The sequence below is a fragment of the Mirounga leonina genome, unplaced genomic scaffold, assembly GCF_011800145.1.
Source record: "Mirounga leonina isolate KUSES-001 unplaced genomic scaffold, KU_Mleo_1.0 Mir_174, whole genome shotgun sequence".
Classification (NCBI taxonomy): domain Eukaryota; kingdom Metazoa; phylum Chordata; class Mammalia; order Carnivora; family Phocidae; genus Mirounga; species Mirounga leonina.
The window spans coordinates 67,662,607-67,690,201 of NW_023270451.1; the positions used below are offsets into that span (position 1 = coordinate 67,662,607).

A 27,595-nucleotide genomic window follows, 5' to 3' on the forward strand; every position below is an offset into this window, starting at 1 on the left:
CCCTCGGCCTCTCCGCGCCCGCTCGCCGCCACCGGGTCCCGGAGCCCGGTGGAGGGAGGGCTTCCGGGCGGGGGCGGCGTCAGGTGGCCGGGCCAGGCCCCGCCCCCTCGGCCCGCCCTCCTTCCCCCTGCGCACCCGGCTCCGGGTCCCCGGCCTGGCGGCTGCGGCGTCTGCTCCGAGCGGCGGCGGCGGCAGCGCGAGCGGCCATGGAGGCGGGCGCCGGGGCCGGCGCGGGCGCCGCGGGCTGGAGCTGCCCGGGCCCAGGTCAGAGCCGCCCCTCCCTCACCTCTCCACCGCCACTCCTTCCTCTTCTTCATCTCTCCTCCCTCCAGACCCCCTCGTTCTCCCTCCCTCCTTCCGCCGCTCCCACCTTTCCGTCCCGTCTTCCTCCCTCCATCCCGCCCCCCAGCCCGGGCCCGGACTCCATCTTTCCCGGCTGGGTCTTCCCCACACCGGTCGCATCCTCCCCTGGCCGTCCCTCGCCCCGAACCCTCTCCACCTCGTCTGTCCAGCCCTGGGGGCCCCAGACCCTGCGCGCACTTCGGCTCGAAGGCTTCGAGCGCAGGGCGAGGGTGGGGTGGACGAGGTCCAGGGAGAGAAGGGAGGGGAGGGGAGCGGCTCCGGCCCAGAACCCCTTGCCACACGCCCCCTCCTCCCCGAATCACCCCTTTCCCTTCCACGCACCTCACCCTTTCAGCCTCATCTTCCCTGGCTCCCGCCCTCGCTTCCATCCTTGCCCGTCTCCTCCCTGTCCCCTCCCGGCTAAAGAGACACACACCCTTTCTGTCCGTGCTGGGAGAGGAGCCTGGAGCTGGGGATGCCGAGGAGCTTGGGCAGCACAGGGCGGGGTCCCCGCAGGCCCAGCTCGAGGGGCGGCTGCGGGAGGAGAGTCGCAGCCTGGGCAGAGTGAGCCAAGCACTTCCACCCGGATTAAAAACTCCAGGGCTCCAGAGGGCTGGAAGGCACGTCCCTTTCTCTCTCCCGTGCACCCTAGCCCCCAGGCCCCTAGCAGCCCACCGTGCCTCCTCTCTCCCTGCTCACAGGACCCACAGTGACCACTTTAGGCTCCTATGAGGCGTCTGAGGGTTGTGAAAGGAAGAAAGGCCAACGCTGGGGGTCCCTGGAGCGGCGGGGGATGCAAGCTATGGAGGGTGAGTTTTCCAAAAAAGCTTGCTTTCTGTCCCCTCAGCCAATTTCCCTTCCCTCCTCCTTACCCCATCCGGTCCCCAGAACGCCCAGCCAGGACAGAGCCCTTCCTCTAGCTCACCTGAGCCCCCTCTACCCTTCAGGTCTGAGTTCTACCCCTCCTCAGGGCTCCGGCTTTGAGGGAGCTTCTGGGTACATCTCTTTGGGGCCCTAATCACCAGCGAACCAGGTTGTGTGTCCCAGGGGGAGCTGCCAGACAGAGAGGCCTCGTTGGACAGAGCTTTGAAGCAGGCTTTCAGCAGGGGGTTTGTTCTCACTGCCACCCGACCCAGATCCCAAGCTGTCTCACATTTTTGAAAAGCAGGGAAGTGAGCCTTCTCTTTCTGATGCCACCACCACCAACTTTGAATGTAAGCCTTGTGGCTGGCCTGAAAGAATTGCCTGGGAGGGGGCACGTGAGACCAACCTTGCAAAACCCACGTATCCCCACCGCACCAGGTGACTTGGCAGTTGCTGCCAACACCAGGCCCCTGGAAGGATGCCTGTCCGCTTCTCAGGACTTCCTGTGAAGTGTCCCCAGGTCCCAATGCACACTGTGTGGGCAACCCTGCTCCCCTATGGGGGACAGAGGACACAAGGGGTCCCAGATGAACCTTAGGCTGCTGTTGTGAGACCAGGGATTCAGAATTGTAAAACAAAGCACGTAATCAGTATCCTGACAAAATGTCACTATTTCAAGGAACTGCATTGCAGCAAAGGAGGGGGTACTCACCAACCAGAGGCTGGGGACCAGTACACCCCAGTTTCTTAATGCATTAAAATGGTAGGCTTTCTTTTACACACAAGTACAACCTGGGACTTGAAACCTGAAAATTGCCCTATGGTCAGCATGGGAGGAGGGGCCTTATAACACTTGGGGAGGGGAGAGGCCTCCTGACACTCCGCAGAGAAAAGGAAGGTGGGCCTTGCAGAAAATTTCAAAAAGGCTATGTGATAGAATACATTTGAAAGGGCCCCAGTGTTTGTCCGGTAAAACATTTTAGAATCATTTCATTCAGATGTTTTCTTTCTCTAACTGTTGATAGGCAACCCTTTCTCATTATGGAACAGCTAATTTCTCCCAAGCCACCTGGATAACTTTTTAACTTTGGACAAACCCCAAACTGTAACTCTTGCCCCATTCAGCCTAAAGACACGCCCAGCATCTGAATCCTTTCTTGGGTACTTGTCCCCAACGCAGGGACCACCAGGACTGGAAGAAGCAGGTATCCCTGTGTAAGCTCACATGGCTGACTAGCACCCAGCTGCTCAGTTTGCCCGAAGGCAGTTACTAGGAGGCCACCTGGTACAATCCTGGTCCAGAAAGGGCCTGGGAGGGGAATGGGAGACCTTACATCTGAGGACGAATCATGAGTGCAGGTCCTGCCCAGGGACTCCTTGGGGGACACCAGGTGGCACTATTATACCATCCCTGCCCTGGGACCATGAGCTTGAGGGCCCTTGAAGGACTCTGGAAAGGAAGTTGACTCTGAGCCCCTGGGGGGATGGGTTTCTCTTCTAGGGGAAGTGTTACTCCCAGCTCTCTATGAGGAGGAAGAGGAAGAGGAGGAAGAAGAGGTGGAAGAAGAGGAAGAGCAAGTGCAGAAAGGTGGCAATGTGAGCTCCCTGTCTGTCAGCAAGCACCGGGGCCTGAGCCTCACTGAGACAGAGCTGGAAGAGCTGAGGGCTCAGGTGCTCCAGCTGGTGGCAGAGCTGGAGGAGACCCGGGAGCTGGCAGGGCAGCATGAGGATGACTCCCTGGAGCTGCAGGGTGAGTGCCCGGGAGGGGGCCAGAGGGCCTGGGCTCCCTGGATCCCAGGCTCACGCCTGCTCCCCCTCTCACTGCAGGGCTCCTGGAGGATGAACGGCTGGCCAGCGCCCAGCAGGCAGAGGTGTTCACCAAGCAGATCCAGCAGCTCCAAGGTAATTCCCAACACTGGGACTGGAGGGAAGGTGGCCATCCAAGTCCTTTTGTCCTGAGGGTTTGGCTGAAGCATAGCAGACAAATATAAACTAATTCAGTACTTTCTCCTCATTTCCCCCTTACTATTCTCACCCTTTTCTCCTTCTCTCTCCAGTCTCTTCTTTACCTAATATCTGTTCTTTGCATCTCTACCTGGCTCTTCTGCCCTCCCCTGCCCTTTCTTGCCCTCCCATTTCACATCTTCTCTCTCTGGCTGACACTCTCCCTTTTCTCTCCTCCAGCTTCCTCCCTTCACACCTGTATCCTTTTCCCTTTGTTCTCCAGGTCAGGGGGGCAGGTAATCAGGGCTGAATACCTATAACCAGACTGCTTTTCCCTGTCCCTACAAGGGCACCAGGGAAAGAGCAATGTGCCAGTGAGAAGTGACTGAAGGGGACTCTGCTCTTTTAAGGGAAGCAGATGAGAACGTTTCTCTTGCTTCCTAGGCCTGAGCTTGTGGCCCCAAATCCCTTTATTCTAACGCCCACACCCCTTTGTCTCTGGAAAGTAGCAAGGCAGGTGTCCCACATTCCATGGCACCACCAAAAAAAGAGGCAGCTTTTGTTACTTCCATGGACTTCCAGAAGGTTTAGGGGAGCTGCCCTAGAAAACCGCAGGGGCTCTCCAGAGAGAACTGAGATCAAACCAAATGGAAAATATAAATGGAGAAAAAAGGAAGGCCAGGAAGCAGGCCTGGAGAGGAAGAAGCAAAGGTGGAGGAAGGGGAGGAAAAGAGAAGGGAAAGATAAAAGCCTAGGTAGATGCAGGAGAAGTAGACAATGAATGGGAAGAGGGTGAAGGAGAGAAATGGCTGGAGATGTGTTGTATCTGGGAAAACAGTGTGAGCACTAGTCTCGGATCACCTAGGTTCTGGGCCCAACTCTGCCACATAACAAGCTTTAGGGTCTTCGGCAAGTCACTTTTATCTTTCTGAGACTCAGTTCCTTATCTGTAAAATGGTGCTAATTTATTTGTTTATCATTCATTTATTGAGTACCTATATACTCGGAGGACAAGCTATGAACAAGACAAACCAGATCCCTGCCCTAATGAAGAGTACATTGTAATGGGGAGAGGCAGAAAATAAACGACATAAGTCCAGGTGGCAATAAACGCTATGAAGACAATGTAACAATATGAAATAGAGAGATGGGGTGAGATGAGAACTTTTTTTGATGGGGCAGTTAGAAAAGTCCTCTTTGAGAAGATGATATTTGAGCTAAGGCTTGAATAAAGAGAAAGATCTGAGGGAAGAGCATACCAGGCAGAAGGAATAGCAACTGCAAAAGCTCAGAGGCAGGAATGAGCTTCATGTGTTTGCAGAACAAAAGCCATTGTGGCTGGAGCAGAGTGCATGTGGAGGCCCCTGGTAAGTGAGTTTTTTTTTTTTTTTTTTAAGATTTTATTTATTTATTTGACAGAGAGAGATACAGCGAAAGAGGGAACACAAGCAGAGGGAGTGGGAGAGGGAGAAGCAGGCTTCCCACGGAGCAGGGAGCCCAATGCGGGGCTGGATCCCAGGACCCTGGGATCATGACCTGAGCCAAAGGCAGACACTTAACGACTGAGCCACTCAGGCGCCCCAAGAGAGTTCTGAGAGGCAGGCTGAGGCCAGATTACAAAGGGCCTTATAGGCCAGCTGGGAGGTTTGGTTTTTATTCTTAGTAAAAAGACATGGGAGGGTCTTCTATTGAAGGTGGAGACCTCAGGACTTCTGATGAATTGGATAGGGTGGAGGGTGGGGTGGGGTGGGAATAGGAGAGATATGGAAGATAAATTTGCCTTGAGAAACTGGATGGACAGTGCTGTCATTTATTGGGATGGGGAAGACGTAGCAAAGAACAAGGGCTAAGGGAACCACTGGAGACATGTTTTTACATGTTGAGTTTGAAGTCACTAATGACATCTAAATAAATTAGTATGTTATAAGGGGGCAGTTGGATATATGAATCTAGAACAAGGGGAGAAATCAAGGCTGGAGATATAAATTTGGGAGTCGTTAGCATATAGATGGCATTTGAATCCCTGAGAGATCACCATGAAATCACAGGGAGAGACAGGAAGAAGAGGAAAGGCCCTGTCCCAGGGATACTCCAGTATTTAAAAGTCCAATAGAGGATGGGCGCCTGGGTGGCTCAGATGGTTAAGCGTCTGCCTTCGGCTCCGGTCATGATCCCAGGGTCCTGGGATCGAGTCCCGCATCGGGCTCCCTGCTCCTTGGGAGCCTGCTTCTCCCTCTGCTTCTCTCTCTCTCTCTCTCTGTCTCTCATGAATAAATAAATAAATAAAATCTTTAAAAAAAAATAAAAGTCCAGTAGAGGAGATATGAACAAAAGAGACTGAGGTAGGAGGAACAGCAGAAGCCTTTGATGCCCTGACGGCCAAGAGCAGAAAGTGTTTCAAAGAGATTCAAAAGTTGCTAAATCAAATAAATGGCCATTGGATTTGGCAAGATGGAGGGCTCGGAGATACTTTGGTGAAGACAGAAGCCTGATTAGATTGGGATTAAGGAGAAAGGGGAGGTGAAATAGAGAAGGTGAGTACAGATAATTACAGTAGTCATGTTTTGAAGAGAAGCAGAGAAATAAGGGGAAAGGGAATGAAGTCAAGGGAGAGTTGGGGGGGGCGGGCTTGAGATAGGACTCCCTACACTAGATCGCGTTTGTATGATGAAGGAAACAATCCAGTAGAGCCGAAAAAGACCTTTGCTTGGAGAAGGGACATACTCCCTTACAAGGAGGAGGGAAGTCAGTAGAGAGGCAGGTAGGCAACTACTTGGGGAAACAGAAGTTCTGGAGCGACTCCTTACTCACTAGGGTTGTTTCTGAGCATGAGCTCTCAACTGGGGACTGCGGTCTGGCGAGGACGCCCAAGCGCCACCCCGCGGGAGGAAATAGAGACCGTCCTTGCGCACGCGCGTTGCCCGTTTCCGCCAAGAGGGGGCGCGCGCGACCTCAGAGGTAGCTGGTGTTGAGAGGCCGTTCCGGCCGCCACAGCCCCGCGGGGGCCGGGACCGGCCGGCGGCGGGGGGGCCCCCCAGGGAGACCGCTTGCAGGGGGGCCGACGAGATGGAGGCCATAACCAGTGAGTAAGAACCTACTTCTCTGTCCCACAGCTCAACTGCCGGGCCCTCCGCTTCTCCCCGACCGACCCACGCCCCCTGTCAACCGGCGCTAGGTCTTCGGAATCCGGGTCCAGTCCTCCCAAGTCCCGGCCAGGGCCCGCCCCGCCCAGTTTTCGGATAAGCCCCTCCCCCTGGGGCCTGCAAGCCCCGCCTCTCCATCCTGGGCGTGCCCTGCCCCTTTGTGCTCCACATCGAGAGCTTGCTTGGCTGAGGAAGAGCTTCCTCCCTTCTCCAGTGGATCTGAGAAGGCCATTTTTTAGGGCCAGACCTTAGAGGGGAACCTAAGGGAAATTTGAACCCTGACATCCAGAACATAACCATGTTTGGTTACCATGTGATGAGCCCACATTTGAATTTCAGCAGTGAACTCTAAATACACGTTAGGGGCCAGTACTTACCTGTGAAGCTCTTACTGCGAGGCTCTGTAATTTCTAAGCTTCCAGACTAAATAGATGAGAATAGTGTGTGTAAATTTTTTTAGTCAGGGAATTTTTGGAAAAACTCAGTGCATCAGTAAAATACTGTAAATTAGTTTTTGGTCTTCAGCGTAGAAGCACTTAATACTTTTTGTTTGTAGTAGCCCAAGGTGTTGCTTTGGTGCCAGAATCTTTCTTTTTTTTTTTTAATTTTTTTAAAAGATTTTATTTATTTATTTGAGAGAGAGAGAATGAGATAAAGCATGAGGGGGGTAGGGTCAGAGGGAGAAGCAGACTCCCCGCTGAGCAGGAAGCCCCATGCGGGACTCGATCCCTGGACTCCAGGATCATGACCCGAGCCGCAAGCAGTTGCTTAACCAACTGAGCCACCCAGGCGCCCAGAATCTGCCTTTCTACTGCACCTTACTTACTACATGGAGTCACTCCATTCCCTTCTTAGGTACTCCTTTTATCCCATAGCCGATGAAGCTATACTTCGCTGATGGGGTAGAGACTAGATTGCCAGTAGTTTCCAGATAAGACATAAATCTGCCTTTAACTTTCTGCCTCTAGAACATGGTAGATGAGTTCACTTATCCTCTTGACCATCCCAACCTCTGGGGTTTGCAGGTGAGCTGCGGTCTCTACGAGAGGAGATTTCCCTGTTGGAGCGAGAGAAAGAAAGGGAACTTAAGGAAATAGAACAGGAGTTGCACTTGGCCCAGACTGAGATCCAGAATCTGCGGCAAGCAGCAGAGGACTCCGCGACTGAGCATGAGAGTGACATAGCATCCCTGCAGGACGATCTCTGCCGGATGCAGAATGAGCTTGACGACATGGAGCGCATCCGGGGAGAGTATGAAATGGAGATCACTTCCCTCCGTGCAGAAATGGAAATGAAGAGCTCTGATCCATCCAATAGTTTAAATCTTTCAGATTACTCTGAGATGCAAGGTACGAGAGGGCAAGCCTTTTTCCTGGTCTGTCAGTAAAGCCAAGCAGAGGGAGTTAGTATCCAAAAAGATGGTGGAAGATGGTCTTAGATCATGAACTGGGAACCTCTAGAAAAAACCTCCAGGTTGAATTCAAGACTAGAAGGGAGAAAAACTTATCCAGATGTCACATAACCGGTCAGTGGTGGTATAAGAAATAGCACGGTGGAGATGTACCTTGAGAATTCTTCCTCAGAGAGCCATATGGGAGAGCCCTTCCTAAGAAAGTCTCCAGTGCCAGGATGGGAGGATAAGGGGCTGGTCACCTTGGGAAACTACCTGCTGCTCTGGCATGGCAGTTTGCCTGGCCCGCATTATGGGGGGGCCTCTAGTCCTGCTCCCAGGTCCCAGGATGCTAATGCTTAGGCTCCTTGAGTCCTCTCCAGCGTAGAAGCTTTAGGGGGCAACAAATCAGAGCACAAGATAGCTGGAGAGGAAGAGAGGTTATTTCCAGTAATACATGAGGTACTAAAAAGCTTAGAGCTCTGCTTTTAGACAACGAGTCTCCCAGCTAGTTGCTAGGATTCATGACATCAGAGAGTATGCCTTTATTTTGAGGCTAGATTTATGATCTGGGTATAATGGGAGGCCCTGTATTAGGCCAGGTCAAGCAGAGACAGTCAACAAGGAATCAAAGAACTGCAAGTTTCCCAGCTGTAACAAGCTTCTCAGAAGAGCCTTTGGACTGGTGGTGCCAGGAGAGCGAGGCCAGCACAGTGGGAGAGCTTGGGTCGAAGTAAAACAGACCTGAGTTCAGAATCTCAGTTCTGCTAATTAGTGGGATGAACTTGGCCTGGTTATTATCTCTCTGAACCTTAGTTTCTGTATCTGTAAAAATTGGTTAATAAAACTTTACAGCCAGGGGCACCTGGGTGGCTCAGTCGTTAAGCGTCTGCCTTCGGCTCAGGTCATGATCCCAAGGTCCTGGGATCGAGCCCCGCATCAGGCTCCCTGCTCCGCGGGAAGCCTGCTTCTCCTTCTCCCACTCCCCCTGCTTGTGTTCCCTCTCTCGCTGTGTCTCTCTCTGTCAAACAAATAAAATCTTAAAAAAAAAACCACAAAAAACTTTACAGGCAGAGGGGATCCTGGAACAGGAAGGGACCTTAGGGAAAATGGAGAGAAATCTGAATAAAATGTTCAGTTTATTTAACAGTAATTTATGAATGTTGATTCCTGAGTTGTGACAAATGTACCCATGGTAAGATGTTAACAATAGGGGAAACGAGGTGAAAGCTCTCCTGGGGAATTTTGCACCATCTTTGTAACTTTTCTGTGAATCTAAAACTATTGTAAAATTAAAAGTTTATTTAAAAAAAAGAGAGAAAGAAAACCTTACAAGGCTATTTTTGGGATTAAATGAAATGCCTAGTATGTTGAAGTACTCACAGACTAACTGAATGTGAGGCTGAAACCATCAAGTCTAATGCTTAGCACATGGTTGGCTTGTATTAAAGATAGTTTCCTTCCTTCCTTCCATGATAATCTGCAGTATTCCAAGGGCTTTTGATTGGAATAAAGAAGGAACATTAGATGTGAATTTCAGGGTGTTGAATCTTACAGCAGATAAGCCTTGTGTTCTAACTGGAGTAAATTAACGTTCTTTAAATATCAGTAGAATTGGTATTCTAGGAGAAATAATTCTTTTTTTTTTTTCTTCTAAAGATTTTATTTATTTGAGAGAGAGAGCACAGCAGGGGGAGGGGCAGAGGGAGAGGGAGAAGTAGACTCCCTGCTGAGCAAGGAGCCCGATGCGGGACTTAATCCCAGGACCCCGGGATCATGACCTGAGCCAAAGGCAGGCACTTAACCGACTGAGCCACAGGCACCCCTAAGAGAAATAATTCTTAATCAGGAAGAAACAAGATAGATAGGGGTGTTTATATGATTGCAGCTTTATTTTTTTGGAAAAAATTTTATTTATTTATTAGAGAGAGAACAAGCAAGGGGAGGGGCAGAGGGAGAGGGACAAGCAGACTCCATGCTGAGCAGGGAGCCCGATGTGGGACTTGATCCCAGGACCCCGGGATCATGACCTGAGCCAAAGGCAGATGCTTAACTGACTGAACCACCCAGGCGCCCATGATTGCAGCTTTAAAAAGTACTGGTACCTGGTACTTAGGAACATGTGCTGGGGCATTTCAACGAGATCTCTGCTGGTGATTGAAGATGGTATGTGGGTCTGGTTGGGATGGGCTCTTCTTTCAGCAGATAAAAGATCATTAGAAAGAATTCTTGACCACATGCTGGCCAGTGTATTTGGCGTGGTGATAAGTAAGTAAAAGGACGTTCAGGATGCCGGAGTTGTCTCTGAAAGGCCAGGACTAGCGGTGTGACATCTGGCAGTTCACATTCCTCAGCTCTTGTACTAAAAGAGTAATAGGAAGGTAATCATAAACAGTTCAATGGAAACTTGAAATACAATAACCCAGAAACTCAATTAAAACCTTCACGAGCTCCTAAAATCTCAAGACTCTGCCTTGGTTGGGGTTTTGAAGATGGGCACAGAGGGTAGAGCTTCTGGGCAGATGAAAAGAAGGGCAGCTACCTGAAAGAGGACCAATACACATAGCAGTGTGGAATTTGGGGGGCCTTGTCTTCTAAGCCGCCGCATGTGGTGTCTCTTCTGTCTTTAGAAAAAAAGAAGCTATTCGGCCTTCTGCTATCTGATTTCTAGGCAGGAAAAGTAGGGGCTGATTACCAGTGCTTCTCCCCTAGGATCTCACATGTCTCCATTTGCCCTTTGTAGAAGAGTTGCAGCAACTGCGGGAACGCTGCCACTTCCTGAACGAGGAGTACCGGGCCCTGCAGGAGAGTAACAGCAGCCTCACAGGGCAGCTTGCGGATCTGGAGAGTGAGAGGTACAGCTAGCAGGCTAGGGGGCTCTGCAGGGCTCTGCTTTGGGCTTTTCTCTTGAGTAGACTCAGTGAAGGCAAATGCAGGCTAATGAATGTCCCTCTGCTCCTAGACAGCCAGTTCTTCACAGGGTATGGATGCCGCCTAGAAGCAGGCATGGAGATCCAGCTGTCTCAGGACTGGGGTTTTAAAATTTAGTTTTCTTCCATTCTAGGGATTGGGGTCTGGTTTGCTCTGCCCTAGAGTTGATCAGAAGTGATTCCTTTGTTGTCTACACAGAATGGATTCAGTCTAATGGTGTAGGGCCTCCAGATTAGAGCTGGCTTGACATAAGGCCCAGCCTTGAGCCCAACTAGACTAGCATGCTTAGGTCTCCCAGAGCCAAACATGCCTTGATTGAGGTGCTGGGACTTTTTCTTCACCTTCTCAGCATGTTTATTTAGGAGATAAACTACAGTAGAAGGCTCTTTCCCATCTTGGCCTAAAATAAAGACATCAGGACCAAGCACACTTAGCAGGTGATGCCAGGCAGAGCACTTACCCAAACATGGCTCTGGGGTTCTGGATCACAGGACACGAAGAGCAACAGAAAAGTGGCTGGAGTCCCAAATGCTAAAGGATATGATGTCAGCAGAGTCTCAGACTTCAGAAATGGATTTTCTGGAACCTGATCCTGAAACCCAGTTGTTGCGACAACAGCTACTGGGAGCTGAAGAGCAGATGCATGACATGCAGAACAAGGTAGGAGAAGGCAGGCACCTTCGCTGTCTCTCTTTTACCCTTTCCTGGCCCATGGTAGAAACATCTCCTTAGACACAGGGGGCATGCACTATGGCAGGAGGTAGTACTCTGGGGTCTTGCTTGCTTGCCTGGTGTAAATATTCCAATGAAAGGAATGTCATCTTCTTTCCAAGCCTATCCCTGCCCCCCCGCCCCCGCCAAGCCTATTCTCGAAGTGCATGTGGCACTTATCCTCAGTCGGCCTTTCTGTTCCATCTCCTGCCCAGTGTAAGGAGTTGTGTTGTGAGCTGCAAGAACTACAGCATCATCGTCAGACCAGTGAGGAGGAGCAGAGGCGGCTGCAGAGGGAGCTCAAGTGTGCACAGAATGAGGTGCTTCGGTTTCAGACTTCCCACAATGTCACCCAGGTAAACACTGCCAGGGGAAGGGCATTTGGGGAGGGCAGACGGGCCTCCATGGAGTTGCTGCGTTGGGGAAGGAGGAACGCAGAGCAAGGTTGTGCTGTGCTGACTCTTGCCCTGCGACCAAGGGTACAGTCTACTGGAGACCAGTTGGAGAAGTCACGTAGCATTGCATTCTAGAGATGGTAGTCATTACTGAGTGTCTGCCTCAGCGAAGAAACCCAACCGTAGACCTGTGGGAGCTCCTCAAGATGTCTACGTCTGGAAAGGACCCAAACTGGTCTGTAGAGGGGTCTGCTGTTTCTTGAGAGTAACTGTTCTACCCACATCCTCCCACCACAGAACGAGGAGCTGAAGACCAGACTCTGTGCCCTGCAGCAAAAGTATGATGCTAGCCAGGATGAGCAGAATGAGCTCTTGAAGGTGCAACTACAACTTCAGTCTGAGCTCCGGCAGCTCAAAGTCTTGAAATCCACAGTCGTAGAAAGCCCAAATGAGAAGGTAACAACAAAAGGAGGTGAGGGGCAACCGAGGTGCTAAGAGGTTTTGGGGAAGGTGGCCCAGAGCGGAGTTTAACTAAGGGCGGCTGCCAGCCGTGCAGCGCCTCTGGTAGGGGCCTCCGGCCACCTCCGGGCACTGTGCCGGACGAGAGGACAGCCGGTCAGCGAGGGGCAGGGAGAAGGCAGGCCTTAGACTGTCCGTGTCCGAGAGTGACTCAGGCAGAAGAGCGAGCGGGTTGATGACCCCAGAGGTACTGCCCACAGCCCCCTCCACCGCAGGAGTTACTGTGCCGGCTACAGAAGCTGCAGCTCCAGTACCAGCACATCACGTGCGAGAAGGATAAGCTGCTGGAAGTGCAGCGACAGCTGTGCGGGGACCTGCGGTACCATGAGGCGGAGGTGCAGCGCCTCAAGGACGTCGTGGCCTCCTTCCAGGAGAGCAGTGAGAAGGTAAAAGAAGCTCCAGGTGAGGGAGATGTAGCCAGATGGAATCTTCTGTGAGAGCAGTAGTACCAAGGAGGAGGGAGCATCGTAGGAGTTCTATGGTACAGTCCTTGGTGAGGGGTATAAAGAGGTGCCTAGTAGAAAGGTGATCTCAGAGAGTCATGACGCTCTCAGCTTCCTTTGATTTTTAATTAAAAAATCAGCCTATAAAAAGGTAGCTCTCTTTCTTCCCCACCTGCCCGAAAAGGAAGCCCCAGAAGGTCCCTGTGTAGAGCCTTTTAGGGTCCATCTCAGGTCACCCCCAGTGGGATGAAATTGGGACTGGAAAGGACCGAGTAGGAGAGGAGAGAGTGCAGCTGCAGGGGCTTCTGGGATGATGGCGGGGCCTGCCTCCCCTACCCCAGAATGCAGAGATGCACGCCCAGCTTCAGGAGGTGAAGCGGCTGTACCAGACCAGCAAGGAAGAGCTGGAGCGGCAGAAGTACATGTATGATCAGCTCGAGCAGGACCTCCTGCTTTGCCAGCAGGAGCTGAAGGAGCTCAAGACCACCAAACCCATCCCAGAGGAAAAGGGGAAATGTGCTAATAAGGTAATTGTACTTAAGAGAGGTGAGATCTCCTGGGTACTTCCTCTGGAGAGAGGAGTTGTAAGGGCAAAAGGTGAAGTCATCCAAAAGAGGGGCTTGATGAGCTTCCTTTACAGTCACAGCTGAGCGTGCGAATCAGGAAACAGAGGCAGAGTCCCATGCTGTTAACTTTTAAACAGTTTGCCTTGATCTTGACTTTGAGCCCAAGCCACAGCCTAGTAGGATCAGTACAGCTGGATCCTGTCTGAACACCAGAGGGTTTTGCACTTGATCCATGTGTGTAGACATTTATACTTCATTATTAGGACTGTAGTGATATCTTGTCATTTGTGGAGAAGAACATACACAAAAGCCCACATATACAGCTTTTCTCATTAGACCTAAAAAGAGAAGGTCCAGTTTTCTCAGGCAGATTGCAGATGCTCTTGTCAGATGACATGGTCTTGTGCCTAGAGTGCTGATTGGATATTAGAAGGACCTAAGTTCTTCCAGGGTTTACTCTGTGACTTCGGAAGAGTGAAGTTCTTTAAGCTTGAGTTCTACCCTCTTTAAATTGAACAGAATACTAGTCTTTTCTCACTTGCTTGTAGTAATAAATCCTAGTAGTGATAAGTAAGGCCTTCCTTATTCATTTTCTTTTTTCCCATAGTGTGTAAAAAGTCATTATCAGTTACCCTGTGTTGAGCACTTTCAGCTCCTGATCACTGATAGGAAATGGAAGTTGTTGAAACATGATGGAGAAAAGGCACGAGATTCTCAAAAGATGGAGGAGCCAGTCACCTTCTGCCCAAATCCTCAGTGACTCCTACCACAGCCAGCAGCAGGCTGTGTCCCCGGGGAAAGGCCTTCTGAAGACCCAGAATGGGGAGGTTATTTGGACCACTCCCAACAGTCCACCTGCCTTTCTACATCCAGGCTCACATTTCCTTCTTCTGTTCCCGCTCAGCTTAGAGGCCAGAGTGTCCATGACTTGCTCATCCGCTCCTCTCCTAGTAGAAGAGACTGTGGGGAGGGAGAAGCATGCTGACACGGAGCCAGCTTTTCCTCTTGTCCTAAAAACAGCATGGAGATGAGTTTGATATTAGAAGGTTTGGGTTCTTGGAATCATGGGATAATTTAGTCTTCTCAACCCAAATTCAGCAATAGCCCATATTTTTCTAGAGATTTAAAAAGATGATTATGAAAACAAAAATGAGGACAAATCGGGTGACGTTTTCATTGGTAAGGAGTATAATTAGGTATAAAACCAACTGGGGATGATGACAGTGACAGGAACTAGAACTCCCAGCAGGGCCGGAGAACGGTGTGTACCACAGGGAAGGGCCAAAGGAAAGGAAGGTGGGGTCATGAGAAGGGAGGGGCGTTGGTAACACTCCCCTCACAGGGCTCTCAGAAGGGACCAGTAGATGAAATTTGCAGCATAGCCAAACAGTCCTGAGCGGCCCGCCGGAGTTTCCCGTTATTGTATGTTCAGGTGTCTAAACCTGTATGGGTGCAGTGTGGCTTGGGATGGTCAGTCCAAGGGGGCTGTAGAGGGTGGGAGCCCCTGCTGAACCACAAAGGGCAGGAGAGCACAGAAGGGCTCTGCCAGCTGGACGGTGCAGAGCAGTGCCTCACAGAGTAACTGCCCCTCCGCAACTCCCTCCTCCCCCGTCCACAGTGTGACACACTGCTGTCCAGACTGACAGAGTTGCAGGAAAAGTACAAGGCCAGCCAGAAGGAGATGGGGCAGCTGCAGATGGAGCAGTGCGAGCTCCTGGAGGATCAGAGGAGGATGCAGGAGGAGCAGGGGCAGCTGCAAGAAGAGCTGCACAGGCTCACGTTCCCGCTACCCAAAGCTGGGCTCCTCCCTAAGGTAACCCCAGCCAGGGAACGGCTGCTAACTAGGGAGAAGCTGCTTTGAGAAGCTTCCGAGGTGTGACTATACTTGGGAAAAAGAACGGGGTTGGAATCGAACCTTTTCTTTTCTGCATCAGCCCCTCCTTACTTTGTCACTGATCTCTTCAAACCAAAAAGTTCCATATAGCTGATTAGGGTTTTAAGTCTTAAAACACATAGCATACTCTGGAATCTGTCCAGCATCTTCTCTTTAGATTTTTAGTCCCTCTGGAGAAAATATACTCTGAGAGAACTTTGTAAACTACAAAATACCTGCAAACATACGAGATCGTGGCTACTCACCTAGTGGGTCTCCATAGAAAGACCATTCCCCCGCCACACCGACCCTGTCCCAGATGGCTGTTTAGAGCCAACCCAGAGACTCCTAAGGGAAGGGTCCCCAGCAGGAAGGAGGCATGGGTCTTCCCACGTAACTACCACAGTTCCTGCCCGCTTCCTTCCCACTCCACCTCGCAGAGTCAGGAGCTACTTACAAAGTTACAAGACCTGTGTGAACTACAGCTGTTCTACCAAGGTATGCAGGAAGAGCAGAAAAAACTGGTACAGAGTCAAGAAAGTGTGCTCAAAGAACAGTCAGATCTGCACGAAGAGCTGCATCTTTTCAAAATGTCTCGTTTCCGGGATGTGTTGGAGAATCCCAACGATTCCAAATCACCTAAGTCCTCCAAGTGTGGTCACGACAAGGTAACAGAGCAAGAGGCAGGGAGACAGTTCTGGGGACAATAGCATGGTAGGGAAGAGGGCTCCATGCAAGGCTCAGAGTTAGGAAGGCCTGTCTGGCCAAGAGTAGGATGAGACTAAGGCCCCCTTCTTCAGCCATGACCACCCATGGGCTCATGAAAATGTGGTTTTAGCTATGGGCTGAGGATCTCAATCAGATACATGCCCAGTTGAAGTGCTGTGAACACCGAGGATGGATCAGGGTGACCCGGGAATCTAATCACCTGATAATCTGATGCAGCCCCTTCAACATCATTTTCCAGATTTATAATAGCAACTTAGTGTTTGTCTGGATTCCTTGGGACGGACTCTGAGCATGTCATCCTTTTCTCATGAGCTGGTTGATAATTAAGCAGTACACCTTCAGTGATCAAAATCTATAACCTTCCGGGGTTCTACCTGAGACAAATCTGGGGCCATTCGTTTCCAAGGGAAGAATTCCTAGCCTGTGGCATTAATGGTACTGGCCACACTGTCTTCATTGGAACTTTGGTGGCAATAACAGGTCAAGAGGGTTAGACTAGAGAATCCATGCATCACAAGCACCAGGAAGGGGTTATGCCTCTGAGGTCACACTGGTGGAGATTTCCTGATAAGTCTGTTTGGGGTTGGGGAATGCATTTGGTCTGAGGTCTCAGGGTGGGCAAGGAAGAGCAGGTAGACAGTTTCAATTTAAGGCTAGCCCTATTCATTCAAATATTAGCCTGGATAGGGAGAATCAGGGAATTGCAGAAATCCAAACTGAGATTCGGTCAGATTCCAGAGGCATCAGATTTCAGCCTGGATAACACAGAGACCAGGAACCAGGTAGAACTCTTTCCTTAACCGATCAGATCTCATCCTGGGCATTAGCAGCCAAGAAGCCAGGCGCAGAGGGCCTGGGAAACATGCCTAGAGGCCAGATTCAGAGTTGGGACCGGAGGTAGAGGGACTTGTAGTGAGACCTTAATTCCAGGTCCACATCTGAGGGAGGCATTCTTGTAGGCTCACATTCAGGGCCGGAGCTGATTTTAGAATGGGGGGCGGGGTCGGGGACTGAGCCCCAAGGTCAGGATAATGGGTATATCCTGACTGAGAAGAGGGTAGGGTAGGGAGCCAGAGTGTTCTCGATTATCACTCAGTTCTGCTGCAAGGAGAGAGGGATGTACCAGAGTTTAGAAACCAGCTGAAATGGGAGCCTAGAAATCGCAGAATTATCTGCCCGGGGTAGATTTTCCCCAACGAGCAAGTAACTGACATGCCAGCAGCTGCAGGCGGTTAAAGACCTAGGCTGTGGTGAGACTGGAGCGTAGGTGTGCAGGTCTCTGAAGTGTGCCCGCAGACATCTGCTCCAGGAGGGGTGCGGCGAGAAGGACGGCAGCGTCTGGAGTAATGGTAATGTCTCCTCACCCACTCCTGGCAGTCCAAGCTGATCATCGCCCAGATGCAGGCGCTGCAGGTGCTCTACGAGGGCACGCAGACCGAGCAGGAGCTACTGCAGCGGGAGCAGGGCAGGCTCCTCGAGGAGCGGAAGAGGCTGCAGGCCGACCTGCAGCTCTGCCTGGAAGAAATGCAGCTGCTCCAGGTCCGGTCCCCTTCCAGCAGAATGAGCTTGGAGAAGAACCGTGGCAGCATGGCCGCCAGCGGCGAGAACTGCCGCAGGAGTTCCGGGAGCGGCCTCGATGACAGCGGGAGCTATCACAAGAGTTACGGTAGCACCCAGGCCAGCACCGAGAGCTTTCTCAAGAGCTATGACAGCAGCAGCAGTGCCCAGGAGAGCAGCGAGAGGAGCTACTGCGCCGGCAGCAGCGGCAGCAGCATCTATAAGAAGAGCTACGGCAGCAGCACCAGCTCGGACACCTGTTACAGGAGTTACGGCAGCAGCACTAATGAGGGACCTGCCGAGCCTGAAGACCTCGAGGTAACAGAGCCAGAGGAGAGTCGGACAGGGAGCAGAGCCTCTTGTCTTACTAAGGGATGAGTCACCAGGGAAGGGTGCAAGAAGTGAGGTGGGCGGCAGGGTCAGAGCTGAGCTGGGTCCCCGGAAATGGATGAGGCAATCCGCCTGTCTAATATGGAGATGCTCCCATCACAGCGATGCTGCTTTATGGGAAGAAACACAGAATTAGCCCCAGCGCAGCTTCAGATCCTTGCCGCCATTGTTCTATACTCAGGATGGGGCCTAGCAAAGAGAGTGGGGCGGAGGGCAGGTCCTTCTCAGGGTGCGGTCATTACTCCTCCACCCTCCGCAGCACTGTGAGGATGTAGTCGCCAGGGTGGTGATCAAGCTGCAGGGGGTGCAGGCCATGTACCAGCTCAGCCAGGAGGAACATGACCGGCTGCAAGACCGGATGAAAAAGCTGTTGGACAGGCAGAAAGAGCTGAAGGAAGAGCTGGTCGCCTGTGAAAAGGAGTTCAAGAAATGCATGGAAAGCCTTGAGAAGCCCGCTGCCTCCCCAAACAACAAGGACAAGAACGAGGTAACTGCTATGTGGGAGGCAAGGTTTCTTCCAGGAGTCCCTAGAGCCAGAGCAGGTCATAGGTCCTAGCCATTTCGGAGAGGCTGAGGAAGGAGGCCCGGGAGCTCACTGCTTGCTCTGCATAGTTGCCCCCTTCCTGGTCAGAGGAACAGAGCAGGGGCTGAACGCCAGGAGGCTGGGCACTCTGCCACAGCACTGGTGGACGGTCCTCACATGCTCACTGTGCTGAGATATACTCATCATCAAGACTCTGAATAATTTTTCTCTTTTTCCTTTTACCACTTCCCTCTTTTGCTGTGTCCCAGAGCACTTCTATAGAGTTGTATTTTTTCACCTTTAGTTATTTTTGGTGTACTTGTCTCTTCTACTAGATTGTAAGTACCTCGAGGGCAGAGCCTTGCCTCCTTTCGGATCCCTTATACTGCCAAGAAGGGTGCTCTGTGTCCATGAGGGATGGGACAGAAGGCATTCTTCCTGCCCAAGAGTAGTCCACAGTCCAGCGGGACTCACTGTGTATGCATGGGAGAGTTCAGACAACAGTCAGCCCGGGGGCCTCAGTTGCTTAGTATTGTTACCTACCAGGGAGACTGTGATGCCAGAAGTCAGGGAAGACAAAACCAGAAATTAGGGAGCAGGGTTGGAATTTGCCTGTTTCCAGGGTGAGGTTTGCAGGAGCCCAGGCACACTTTCAGGAGTGGGACCACACAGTTCCTTAGGTAGTTGTTACCTGTTAGAGAAATAGCTTGGGTGAAGTAGGCGTTTCCATCAAAAAGACGTCCATAATAAAGCCCTGAGCTTCAGAAGGGGCAGCTCTATAGTTATTCCCCAGACAGATCCCAGTAAAAACATAATTTAAATCATCCTTTTTTGATCCCATTAGGTGTAAATCATCAGGTACCTCATTTAGAAGCTATTTCTGAAACCGCTTTAGAGGCTCGTATCCTGCAGTTTAACGTTTCCTCTCTTATCTACTCCCCCATGGGCCTTAGCAGGGCAGACTCAGGCAGTGACCCCCAGGCCGGGCTGTGGGTGACTGGCCGTCCGCACCGCCCCCAACCCCCCCCCCCCGCCCCCTGCAGATCAAAGAGCTGCAGGCCAAGCTGCGGGAGCTGCAGCTGCAGTACCAGGCGAGCATGGATGAACAGGGGCGGCTTCTGGCCGTGCAGGAGCAGCTGGAGGGCCAGCTGCAGTGCTGCCAGGAAGAGCTGCGCCAGCTCAAGGAGAAGAATTCCTCTGTTCCCAGAGAGACCAAGGGGAAAAGTGGCAATGAGAATAGGAACAAAAATGCCAACGGGGTTAAAAACAAAAAGGTGACCAAACCAAGCCTGGACGGTTCTGAGGGCTGCTATGAGAACGAAAAGGTGAGTAATAACCTTAGTAGCCTGATAAGCAGAAAGGCAGAGGAGATCTTGGGAAGAAAAATCACCACCACCACCATTCCGGCCAGGTGAGGTATTTGTAGAGAAGCTTCTGGTCTCTCTCGTGTATTAGAGTAGATCTCTCCTGGTAGCAATTCCGTACTTCCTTTTCCTCTGAAGGTAAGGGGAGTGGAACACAGACCACTTATACCTGGGGGCACAGCCCCAAAGGACCATAGCCCCTAGGATGGACGACGGCTCCAATTAGCTCAGCCCAATCTCCTGGGGCCCCTTTTCTTCCTGGGTTATGTGCCCAAGAGAGGGACCAAATGGATGAAAAGAAGGAATTAATTCGAAGCGGTGGCGGACTCCTACGTGAGGAGGAGGGGAGAAAATAGGAGTCGTAGCCGCCTTGCAGGGGTCGGAGGCGGCAGCTGAGGGGCAGAGCCCAAGATTCTAGCTCTGGTAGCTGTCCGAGACGGCCAACGGCCGGATGGCCGTGTGGGTCCCGAGAGGCTGGGCGTGACTGCCCACGGTGCCAGAACGCGGTGCTGCCTGCGGGCCGTGCCGGGCCGGGAAGCAGAGTGCCCTTGAGGTAGTCCGGCTTCTCGCGCAGGTAGGCCTCCTGGCGGTAACCGCAGCCCCCGTCCTGCCCTGCCTCCGCCCACAGAGCCTGGAGGTGGTGCTGTACTACAAGGCCAGCCACACGGACTTAGGTGTCCTAATACAAGAGGAAGTGGAGGAGGAAGAGGAGGAAATCAAAAAGGACTCGAAGCAGGACTCCTGCAATGAACTGGTTTCTGTGCCGTCAGAGCCTGCGGAGATTAAGTCCGCAAAAGCAGAGGAGGGGTGTTATGAAGAGCCCCAAGAGCGGGAGGGCAAGGAAGACGACACCAAAGATGAGAGCGCCAACGACACTTGCCCTGAAGCTTCAGAGGGAAACAACCCCCTCAAGCTTTCTGAGAGCAAAAAGGTAACCGCAGTCGAAGGCTGGACCGAGTGGGAAGTGGGCTCTGGGGCTCCGGTGCCCTGGTGTGGCGGGGTGACCCAGCCCGAGGATGGACTTCTGCAGGAGCGTATAGGCCAGCCAGCCCTGAGGCCTAGCGTTCGGGGAGAGTGGAGATGGAGCCGGGAGTGGTGGAAGTGGGCTCTCTACGGGAAATGGCGGGCTGAGACCACTGCTGTGGACCTACCTGTGTCTCAAAGATCACCTTTTCTGGGGCCGTTGCAGTCCTGCCTGCTTTCACCTCTGTGGCAGCCCTCGCTCCTTACGTCAGGAGGTCTTCCCCCCTTCACCTAGCACTGCACTGAGGACACGGATGGTGTGAGGCCCGCTTCAGGCTATTTGCCAGCCTGCGTTAGTCACTCAGTCCTGCCTCCTCGAGGTGCCCTGTTAGGTTGACCTTTGTTGTTGCTGTTAGGGGTGTTCGGGGGGCAGGTGTGGCTTTCGGGTTCTGTGTATTACAGGGCATGAGGGGAGGGGCTGGGGGTGGTCAGAAGTAATAGAATATTTTAGTCCGCACAGCAGGGGCGTGGGCCAGTCTGGGGAGAGCAACCAGAGTCCTAACGCTTTAGTGGCTAGATCTTGAGAGGTTGGGTTGGGAGTATCCTGGGTAACGTGCCAACCATACAAAAGTATTTCTGTATTTTAACTACTAGTACATCTGCACAGGTAGGTACCAGCTGAATTCCTGCTCTAGTTGAGGTTAACTGGGGGCTCTGATTCCCTGAAGAGTGAGTACTTCCTGAATGAGTCCTCGGTTTATGGTACAGGCTCTTTCCATCTTTCTTTCTTCTTTTTTTTTTTTTAAAGATTTTATTCATTTATTTGACAGAGAGAGAGAGAGAACAAGTAGGCAGAGAGGCAGGCAGAGGGAGAGGGCGAAGCAGACTCCCCGCCAAGCAGGGAGCCTGATGCGGGGCTCGATCCCAGGACCCCGGGATCATGACCTGAGCCGAAGGCAGACGCTTAACTGACTGAGCCACCCAGGCGCTCCATCTTTCCATCTTTCTAAACACCGGGGAAGAAAATAAGTCTCTTGTGGTGGGATGTCCCAGTCAGCTCTAAGGCTCTCTGGCGTTTTCCGGCAGCTCAGTCTGCAGCAGTGGCTAGGGATCTAGCATGTAGGTCTCTGTTAACCTTGTGGCAGAGGACCGTTACTTAGGATGTAAAAAGTAGGAGCCACCGCAGCCTCTTCCCCAGTGCTCTGTTTCTTCGAATTCATCATATTCCACCGCATGCTGGCTCAGAGCCTCCTCAATTTCCTTGCCTTGGGTGCCAACATCTCTAAACGCCAGACCGGATCCTTGTACTTCGAAGTTGAGCGCGTTCCTTGTGTCTACATACGGAGGTGTCCCTTTGCCTCGGCGGGTCCTGCGTCTTTTGCAGGCAGCTCTAATGGTGTATGTTACTGCCTGCGAATTCACTTTCTCTCTGGAAGATTGTTGCAGTCAAAGAGCTAGCACTTCTCCATTGTTAGCCTGTTGGAGTGCATTTTGTCTCACAACAACGGCGTTAGACTCTAGGGGATCATAGGGGCCAGGGCCCAGAACACTGAGATTCGGTGGACAGCAGCCAGAAAAAGTGGGCTAATGGGGGCTGGGGGGTGGGGCGGGTGGCCTGGCAGGAGACTGAGTGACCCAGGAGAAGTATACGTCCTCCTCATCCAGAGAGCCCGGCTTTACTCTCGGAGCTTCCCTTTTCCAGAGTTACTGACCTGTACGAACGGTCTAGGGCAGATCACCCCTGCTTGACAAGATATGAGAGGGATATGGCCAGCCAGCAGACTGGCCTCCCCACCTGATTTGGACCTAAGCAGCTGCTTAACCCATTCAGGTTTGTATCCTCCACAGGCTGCCAGTGGGAAGATCCAGGCCCGGGCGCAGAGGAGAGATACGGCTGCCCTCACTGCCTGTTGTTTAACCTCTTGATCTCTTTCTCTTTTCCCTTTGTTTTCTCATCTTCATTATCCATTGGATTCATGTGTTTCTGTCTTTTTATATCCGCCCCCCCCCATCTCCTGGCCTCTCCCTGTGCTTCCTTCTCATTTGATATGTTGCAGCCATCCCCTGCCCCTGAGCCCCCCATCTTCTCCTTGCCTCTCGTAGCCCTGGTGGTCATATCGGCTTTGCTCTGGTGCTGGTGGGCCGAGACGTCGTCCTAACACAGGTACTGGTATCGAGTCCTCTCCTTCGGAGGGGTAGAGGGAGGGTGCAGGTGGCCCTGGCCTCTCCTCTTTGCCCTTTCTCTCACTTGCTTGCTTCTTGCTTTTAGCCCTTTGACAACAGGATACTCAGGGGCTGAGTTTTAGCCCTGGCTTCTCCTTGGGCTACTGCAAAGCCCATAGCACCTCTGAGCGTCTTCCTAACACATAGTGAGTTGGAATGCATACTGTTGACACGGTTTGAGTTTCTGTCCTCTGGCTGGGAAAACTTTGGATGATCCCAGCACTGTTGCTACTTTGAAAAATGCCTGACCACTTCTGATGAGCTGATGTCTGTCTGCAAGGCTGACCTGAGTGCTCTTTGCTCTCACTACTGTCACCACCCAGGATGGCAAAATAAGGCATCACTGCGCCTCCCCTGTTGGGTGAGAGAGGAATTCCGGAGTGTTGTGACCAACCCCCAACCCCAACCCTAACTCCCTTACCAGGGGCATTTGTATGAGGGCAGGCTCAATTTGTCCTCCAGACTTGGCGAAAATGGAACAGAAACCCCTACCATATTGTGTTCTTTCAATGGAGAAATTCTCTGGTTTGGGACTTCTGGTCTTCAGACAACTCAGAATCAGAATGCCAGGAAATATTTTATAGTTCTATGTTTATCCCTTTTGGGGTCCAGACTCTATTGTAATTGCCTTCCCAAGCCAGGCTTTTTGGACATAATGTGGTACTGGTGAAAAGAAAGAGATGCAAGTATTCCCAGGGCGCCAAGGCTGACATATTCTGGGCATCTTCCACTTGGCCTCGGCCCATGTAATCTGGTCTGTCAACAGGATACCAAATTTAGGAGGCAGAATGTGGTCTTAGGTCCCAGGGTAGAGCCCTAGGGTTCCACCTGTCTTTGGAACCCATAAACTATTCTCTCCTGGCCTGTTCTGGCTCCTTTCTCCTGCTCCCCTGCCCCCCCCCCCCACTTCCCACCCTCCCTTCTCACCCCTGCAAATGAAGTGCCGCTGGCTTAATGCACGGGTTGGGGCGGCAGCTGAAGCATATGTTGGTAGCACTTAGCAGCATCCTTTTCTCCTTCCTTCTCCCCTCACTGTTTTTCCTCTTCATCCTTTCTCCTCTTTAAGGTGTTCCACTTACTCCCCACAAATAGTCTACCTCCTTTAGTGACAGGGTCCCTATCCCTGTACTGTCCACATCCAGATTTCTCAGCCCCTAGGGGAGGAGACCCAAAGCATTTGGCCATAACCTTTCTGCACCTCAGCCAGGCCCACACAGAGTGAGAGGAAGGAGCTCCTGGGTCAGGGTGCTCTTGGGGGGTCGGGCTGTGCCCCACTCTGCAGCTCCCAGTCCAGGAGCTGAGGCAGCGTAGCTCTGTAGAAAGCGTGGCTGACAGGTGAGAACCTGGCCCAGTCTGTCTCTGCCTCTTACCGCTTAGTCCCAGTGGGCAAAATGCATAACGGAAACATTAGTTTCTTCAAATGACAGTGAAGAATGGTAAAATCTCTGCTTTCCTCATGTGACCATCACAGGAGTTCATGTTTATGAAGGTTCTTCATAAATAATAAAACACCCCATAAATAATTTAAAAAGCGTATACTTACAGCATACATACTATGTACCTGGCACTGTTCTAATCACCTTACATATAAACTCATTTAATCTTTGCAACAACCCAACGAGGTGGCTTTTATTATGATTTTATATGTAATAAAACTAAGGCATGGAGAGGTCAAGTAATACCGCCAGTGAATTATGAATTGATTTCTAAGGACTAATATTAGCAACAGCTAGAATTCCAACCTTGCCTCCCCCTTCCCATCTCTCCTCATTTTGAGCAGTTTTCCCTGGTTGGTTCCATGTAATTAGGAAGACTGCGTACTTCTCTCCACACAGCCCCCAGGGGCATTAGCTCTCTTGACAACTAATGTCACGTTGTTAACTCTCTGCGTGTGTTGTTTATAAAGCCCCTTTGCGTATTGCATATGCTAAGTATCCTCTCCCCGTTTTCTACCTGCAATTGATTTTTTGGATCTGAGGCAGAATTTTTTACTCATTCCTATTCGGTATAGTCCATTGATGTAACCTGTGGAGTTGGTTTTTTCTTTTTTTTAAATCTTGACCTTGCGGTTTCCGATTATCCATTTCCCTGCCAGCTCCACATCCTCCTCAAGGGCAACCAGCCTACTTTCATATGTTCGTGTGCATTATTTTTTTTAGAAGTCTTATTTAGGTGATCTCTACCCCGTACATAGGGCTTGAACTCACGACCCCGAGATCAAGAGTCGCATACTCTTCCACCTGAGCCAGCCAGGCGCCCTGTTAGTGCACATTAAGGGGGAGGGCCGACCCTCTGGAGTGTTGTCTCTCCAGGCTCTCTTTTATCCAGCTCATTGGTCACATGGCAAATGGTCACACAGCAACCTGTGTGTGCTACCATGCTGATTATTTCCTCTTGTTCTGTCCAAGGAGATCATGGAAAATCTGTCGGATGTGTTGATAAAATCCAAAAACATTTCTTTGATCTGTCAACTTAGTAACCTAGTCTGTAAGGAAAGCCTGATGTGACTTACCCCTTTGGGACCAGCCCTCAGCCAGTCTGGAACATGCCTCTGACTGGTATAAAGCGTATCAGTTCACATTTATGGGTCTAGCTCTGTCCTTTTTTTTTTTTTTTAAAGATTTTATTTATTTATTTGAGACAGAGAGAATGAGAGAGACAGAGAGCACATGAGAGGGGGGAGGGTCAGAGGGAGAAGCAGGCTCCCTGCTGAGCAGGGAGCCTGATGCGGGACTCGATCCTGGGACTCCAGGATCATGACCTGAGCCGAAGGCAACCGCTTAACCAACTGAGCCACCCAGGCACCCGCTCTGTCCTTTTTTTAAAATTTAATTTAATTTATTTAAGTGGGGAAGGGGGAGCAGAGAGAGAATCCCAAGCAGGCTCCACACCCAGCACAGAGCCCAATGCTGGGCTGGATCTCACCACCCTGAGGCCATGACCTGAGCCGAAATCAGAGTCAGATGCTTAACCAACTGAACCACACAGGCACCCCGCTCTGTCCTTCTTTAAGAACACCAGACTGACAACATTTTTAGCAGTGTACATTAGGATATAAGCATCTAAGCATGTAGATACCCTTTCTAGCTTCCTTTCCAGTTACTTTCTTGTATAAATTACTCTGTATATCCACCTCCAGCATTGTTTCACTTTCCATTTCATTTGTGCTGCTCTTTTTAGTAACTATTTCTACAAATGTAGGAGATCTTCTTTGCTCTTTATAGCTGGCTTAAAGTCCTCTTTTTAGTTCCATTATTCTCTGAGCAAATGCATTCTTAGCATCAGTACTATACTCCGCTCTTACCTAAAATCATCCTCCTGTCATTGTGCCATAGCTTATGACTCAGCCCTAATTCTGTCTTTCAAGTAGTACAATAAAAAAAGTAATAACAATGGGAACGATTTCCCTAAGTATGTATTGTCCACGATTTCGTGTTCCCTGAAGGATGCTGCTTTGTTGTCCCACGAATCAGCAGGCTTTGCTGTGGTCAGCAGAGTCTGGCAGCCTCAGCGCACTGGCACTTGCCAGGAAGTCCATCAACACACTGGTGCCCAGGGGTGTTTTAAGGCATTTGTCTCTGGGGCCGGTGACCGGCTTCCTTGAGCTTCCTCGAACCAACATCGTTGTCCAGAAAAGGTTTGGGCTGCCCACGAACCTCAGGTTCGCCTGCACTCTGGGGTGTGCTTTCTTTACTTCCCCCTCAGTCTTCTCCTTTTGACTGAGTTTGTTGCTCCTGCGTAAAGCCAACGAGGCACTGCTGCTTTTCCCAAAGGCCCCAGTTTACCCTCTTTTTCTTGCCGTGGCACTTGATCCTTTCTCGTTGCAACCATCCGGATACTCTTTGGTCTGCCTCCTGAGCTCGCTTCTACACCCAGGAACTGGTATTCTCATTCCGTTGGGCATGAATACACGCAGTCCCCTCAGGTGGTACACCTAGCGTTGTTCCAGGTACCTCGCACCGCCAGCACTAAGACCACATTGTCTCCGGCAGTTACCCAGGAGGTGAGAGAGACCAGACCGTGAGGTTCCCGATGTCTCTCCAGTGCCAGTAGACAGGGGAGCCTCTGGCTTAGGGAAGGGTTCAGAAGGCCGGGCACTCACCATTTGTCTTTGGTCCCCACAGAACATGTTTGGGATGTGGAAGCCTGTGGTGTTCTTGGCTATTGCGGCTGTGGCTCTGTATGTGTTACCCAGCATGCGACCGCAGGAGTCCGAGTTCTGCCTCATGGAGTGATGGCAGACCTGGGCCAGCCGAGGGGGCAGATCCCCAGTGGCCACTACCCCCAGCTTTGGGCAGGACACACTGTGCCAGAGCCCCCACCCCACCCATGTGTCCCATGTGTCCCCATCTCCTTAGCCTCAGTCACCCAGGCTGGAAAGGTTATGGGGCGCTGCTGGCTGCCATCTCCTGCCTTGTATAAGAACCTGGGTTCCGTGTGATTAAATATCAGCCTAATTACCTGAGACTTTGTGGCTCTTTATTTCTTATAAATACCTCACAGCACAACCGGAGCAGAGCGGTTCCCCTTTAACCAGGTACCTCACATAAGGATCTGGTTCCTAAATACGATTTCTCACCCTACAGATGACCTCAGAGATGAGGGGGGCTCCTTGTGCTGCCAGCCGGATCACAGATGCGCTGGTCTGCACCTAGAAACCCTGTCTCCAGGAGCTCATCCGAGCACAGGGCAATGGAATGAGCTGGGTACTCTCTGTGAGGGGGG

The 27,595-nt window shown here is 51.5% G+C and overlaps 1 protein-coding gene across 3 annotated transcripts; it reads left to right on the forward strand.

Moving 5' to 3' along the window:
* Positions 1 to 206: 206 nt before the first annotated feature.
* Positions 207 to 27,330, forward strand: CCDC136 (coiled-coil domain containing 136). 3 transcript variants are annotated; one of them, XM_035021066.1, is made up of 18 exons: positions 207 to 264; positions 1,044 to 1,151; positions 2,708 to 2,956; positions 3,034 to 3,108; positions 7,319 to 7,642; positions 10,427 to 10,538; positions 11,106 to 11,274; positions 11,541 to 11,681; positions 12,018 to 12,176; positions 12,455 to 12,625; positions 13,024 to 13,209; positions 14,867 to 15,061; positions 15,562 to 15,789; positions 17,228 to 17,725; positions 18,057 to 18,284; positions 19,364 to 19,645; positions 20,313 to 20,615; positions 26,995 to 27,330. In XM_035021066.1, the coding sequence occupies exons 1-18, from the start codon at positions 207 to 209 to the stop codon at positions 27,103 to 27,105; spliced, it is 3,597 nt and encodes a 1,198-aa protein (XP_034876957.1). In that variant the 3' UTR covers positions 27,106 to 27,330. The 3 variants fall into 3 exon arrangements, with proteins under 3 accessions (XP_034876957.1, XP_034876956.1, XP_034876958.1); XM_035021065.1 differs by lacking the exon at positions 26,995 to 27,330 and having other exon boundaries at positions 20,313 to 21,475; XM_035021067.1 differs by lacking the exons at positions 14,867 to 15,061; positions 15,562 to 15,789; positions 17,228 to 17,725; ... (1 more) ...; positions 19,364 to 19,645; positions 20,313 to 20,615.
* The last annotated feature ends 265 nt before the right edge of the window (positions 27,331 to 27,595 follow it).